At 45.9% G+C, this 4,100-nt stretch overlaps 1 protein-coding gene across 1 annotated transcript; it reads right to left on the bottom strand.

Annotated features, from left to right (window-relative positions):
• Window positions 1-1,381: 1,381 nt before the first annotated feature.
• Window positions 1,382-3,386, bottom strand: LOC137419503 (uncharacterized). Its single transcript, XM_068105532.2, has 2 exons — window positions 2,572-3,386; window positions 1,382-2,137 (listed from the first exon to the last, which is right to left on the bottom strand). The coding sequence occupies exons 1-2, from the start codon at window positions 3,350-3,352 to the stop codon at window positions 1,776-1,778; spliced, it is 1,143 nt and encodes a 380-aa protein (XP_067961633.2). The 5' UTR covers window positions 3,353-3,386; the 3' UTR covers window positions 1,382-1,775.
• Between the last annotated feature and the right edge of the window lie 714 nt (window positions 3,387-4,100).

A 4,100-nucleotide genomic window follows, 5' to 3' on the forward strand; every position in this document is an offset into this window, starting at 1 on the left:
TCGCACAGGCCGTTGGCCTGGGGGTGGTAGGCCGGGGTGCGGTGCAGCTTGACGCCGAGCCCTTGCGCCACTGCTCCCCAGAGGTCCGAGGTGAACTAGGGGCACCGAACCGGGCAACCCACGTGGCGATGAAGGCTTGCGCGACGTCAGCCGCAGCCGTCGCCGCCAATGGCACAGCCTCCGGCCACCGGGTGGTGCGGTCCACCATGGTGAGGAGGTGGGTGAAACCCTGCGAGGGGGGCAGAGGTCCCACCAAGTCGACGTGGACGTGGTCGAACCGATGCTCAGGCACCGTAAACGGGGCCAACGGGGCCTGGGTGTGGCGGTGGACCTTTGTGCGCTGGCATGCGAGGCACGTCCTGGCCCAGTCGCGGACGTTCTTCCTGAGGCCATGCCAGACGAACTTTGCCGTGACGAGCTTCTGGGAGGCCTTCGTGCCTGGGTGGGACAGGCCGTGGATGGCGTCAAACACCGGGCGCTGCCAGCCAGCGGGCACGATCGGGCGAGGCCGGCCGAGGGAGACGTCGCACAGGAGGGCCCGCCCACGATGTCGAACGGCACCTCGGTGACGCGGAGGCCCGTGACGGCGGTCCGCAAGGCCTGGACGCTGGGGTCGGCGGTCTGGTCCTCCACCATCAGGGCATAGTCGATCCCTGTAGGTCCCGTGATGACATTCTGGGGTTCTTAGAGACTTCTTTCAGCATCTTGCGGTCTGCTCTCGGGCTGAGCTTGCTGGGGCGGCCTGGCCTGAACAAGTTGGCAGTTGTTTAGAATCTTCTCCACTTGTAGATGATCTTCTGGACAGTGGAATGATTGATTTCAAATTGTTTGGAGATCTTTTTAAATCCCTTCCCAGACTCTTAGGCATCTATAACCTTCTTTCTGAAGGCCGCAGACAGCTCTTTTGATCTCGGCATGGTGACGCCGCACACTTCAACAACAAAGAGCAAACCAAACTAAATGTCTGAGGTTTAAATAAGACAGGTTCCTCCAAGATCCTCTCTAACGATGTTCTAATCATTTGCACCTGAGCTGGTGCACCTGATTCTAATTTTTGGTATTTGAAGTAGTGATAAATGTAGGGGTGTACTTACTTTTTCCACATGCGAAATTTGCAGTTATGTTTATTTAAATATATTAGACACAGGGCCATAGGGTGGATTACTATTTTTTTTTTGATTTCATAACCTGAACCTAGGGATTTGGCAAGAAGGGTGTGGGATGAAGCCTTATGACCTCCAAAACATCTTGTTTTTTTTCACAAGCGATATCGTGGTACATTATCGAGAACCGCTGCCCCAAAACACCAGTATACACCAATTGTATGTTACATTTGAAATACCCATTTACACAGTAAAAAAACAACACAAACTATATGATGTCATGTTCACATTGGTCTTGGCAGCAATATTTATTAATTCAGACCCCCAAAAGTAGTAAAAATGTTGTTTTAACGACTTGGTAAAATAACATGGTGGTGATGCATTTATCAGAAAGTCATGTTTTTGGACCTTAAAACCTGCATAATTTAAAATTTTTGTACAATATTTGTGATTGATGTTGCTACTACGATCCATGGTGGTTTACCAATGCTATTTTGAAACTGTTAATAGGTCCAATAAGTGTGTAAGGGGTGATATTTTAACCCATCAAAGACAATTACGCAGCGTACAAGTGAACCAGTGCGCATTGACGTCATGATAAACTCGAGATGGGCTGAACTATAGCCACAATTTGTCTCTTCGGCTTGGTCATGTTGAAACTTGTCCAAAACATCATACAAATAGTGCAGTTATTTCATCCTCTTCAGCATCAGAGTCTTCCTCATCTTCAGATCTGGAGTCTTTATCATCATTCTTATCATCAAAGTCAACATGGCCAGTTATGTTTGAGCAGTCGTTCCTGCCGCACTTGCACAAATCTGTGCACGAAATGTTATTCTGTAGGCAAGTGCATGTAGTTTCGTTGCTGCATCGTGTCTTCTTGCAGCTTCCAGTGCAGTTAGCAAGCTCCATCACGCTGTCTGGTGCAGGTGGAAGTGTCATCCAGTCTATGGCAAGTTCCTCTTCCATCATCCATCCATAGCCATCAGGGTCGGGAATGTCAGGGATGGGCTGCAGGCTCCTCTTGTAAATTCCTGAAATATTGAAGTGATCAATAACATTAAGAATGGAGATCTACATATTTCCAAAACAACATCAGAGGTATATTATTAACACTAATAGCAGTACAATCATATTATTGGGAAATTCTGTGTAGAGAAACATGCGAAATCCAAAACATCCTGCTCTGACTAAGTGTGGAGCAAAAAAATCTCTGGATCATCTACATGTCATGTTATCTTAACCACGCAACTGTATAGATAGTTACTTCAATTACTCTTTCAAATAGACCTGTTAATTTTGAACATTTACAAAGCATTGTTGTGACATTCAATATTTTGTTTTCAATTCAATAAACTTTCCAAATAATCATCTTCATTAACACATGCTGCACCATATACTAGTACTCCTGTCCAAACATAAATTACAGGTGACGTTCAATATTCAAAGAAACAACCAATTAACTTACCAGCTTGGTAATTGGCTCTCTTGATGTGCTGTCTCAGGGCATCTTGGTTGGGAGGCATTGTGATCTCAGACGTTCTAGCAAGACGAAACATGTTGTACCTGGCCTCATTCACAGTAGTGATATTGTGCTGTCCATATAACTTGCAGACAAATGTCTCCAGTGCTTCCATCATGTCTGGATGTATGTCAAACCGTTCTCCAAGGTCCTTCAAGGCACCGCACAGCTCTGGATTCTTTAGTATGATGTTTAAGGCCTTCTTTTTGCCTTTGCCATAGAAGGCGCTTACACTATCACAGCCAGTAAAACAGTGTAGGCCTATCAAAGCTTGGCTGACATCATCCCCAATGCTATCGTAGATTGCTTTCAAGTCAATTGTCCTAAGGTTGACTCCCTTTCCTGTGTGGAAATATAGATGTGCAGAGATTTGGGGTACTAAGGCTATGCCGATTATGAACACATCTGTATCCGGACTAACGATGATGACGTCATTGCTTGTGTGTGCTGCATGCGCAGCATGGAGGAACATCCATGTGTCTGCCTCTTCATGCGTCGAATTTAGTGATGGCTCTTCTTTCACTTCAACTACCTGATCTGGAGTGCTGCTTCCTGTGAAGATATGGCATTTGGTTCCATGTGCCAAGAACACTGTAATTCCTCTGAGGTATGCTGTCTTGACCTTACTCCACGTCTCAAACAAGTATTCAATTAGCGACTCCTTGTTGTCACCGTTGGAGAGGAACTTCTTCCATTGTTGAGGAAGGGACTGGCCATATATTCGCATCACTTGAGACCCTCTGGCTGCTCTCTTCTCTCGCTTGGCGTTCTTAATCGATACCTTTCGATAAGTATCGGTTACGGAATGGATCTCACTGGACTTGTTTCCCTCTGCTCCCTTGACAAGGCGCTTCAGTATTTCGTGGGCCAGATTGAGAAATGTCCTTTCCCCGGTGAGTTTGTTGATATTCAATTTCTGTATCATTGCCATACCATCCATTACATACATGCCTCCTACTGGAATATCAACCACAGGTTTCTCTGCCTGACTTTCAAGTGCATGAAGTAGGTTGGCTTTGTTGGTCTTGACGAGGCAGCCTTGCACACTTGCCAAAGGAAGAGGTAGTGGGCCAAGAGAATAGGACATTAACTCTTGAAGATCAATTTTCCGGAACTGCCCGATGACAACAAGCCTTGCTAAGAGATTTCTGTCAGCCTTCAAAGACACATCCTTTCCACGAATTTTCTTTTTCACAGCCTTAGACATGTTGGTGAATGTCTTAAGTTTCAGTTTCTTCATTGAGCCAAACAGGTCGACTGTCTCCGTCTGAAGTCGTTCTTTACATAGGGTGGTGAACTCTGTTTCTCCTCTTTCATATGCTGTGTTTAGATCTTCCTGAACTTCTCTCATAGCCACCACACCAGATGTAACATGAACCAAGTCCTCTCCATCATATTCAAATGGATTAATCATGCTGTTTGTCATCTCGATTATTTTGTCAACATCAGCTTTGTCACGTAGCATGCGACTTTGT

This window comes from Myxine glutinosa, chromosome 1, assembly GCF_964187855.1.
Source record: "Myxine glutinosa chromosome 1, kmMyxGlut1.1, whole genome shotgun sequence".
NCBI lineage: Eukaryota > Metazoa > Chordata > Myxini > Myxiniformes > Myxinidae > Myxine > Myxine glutinosa.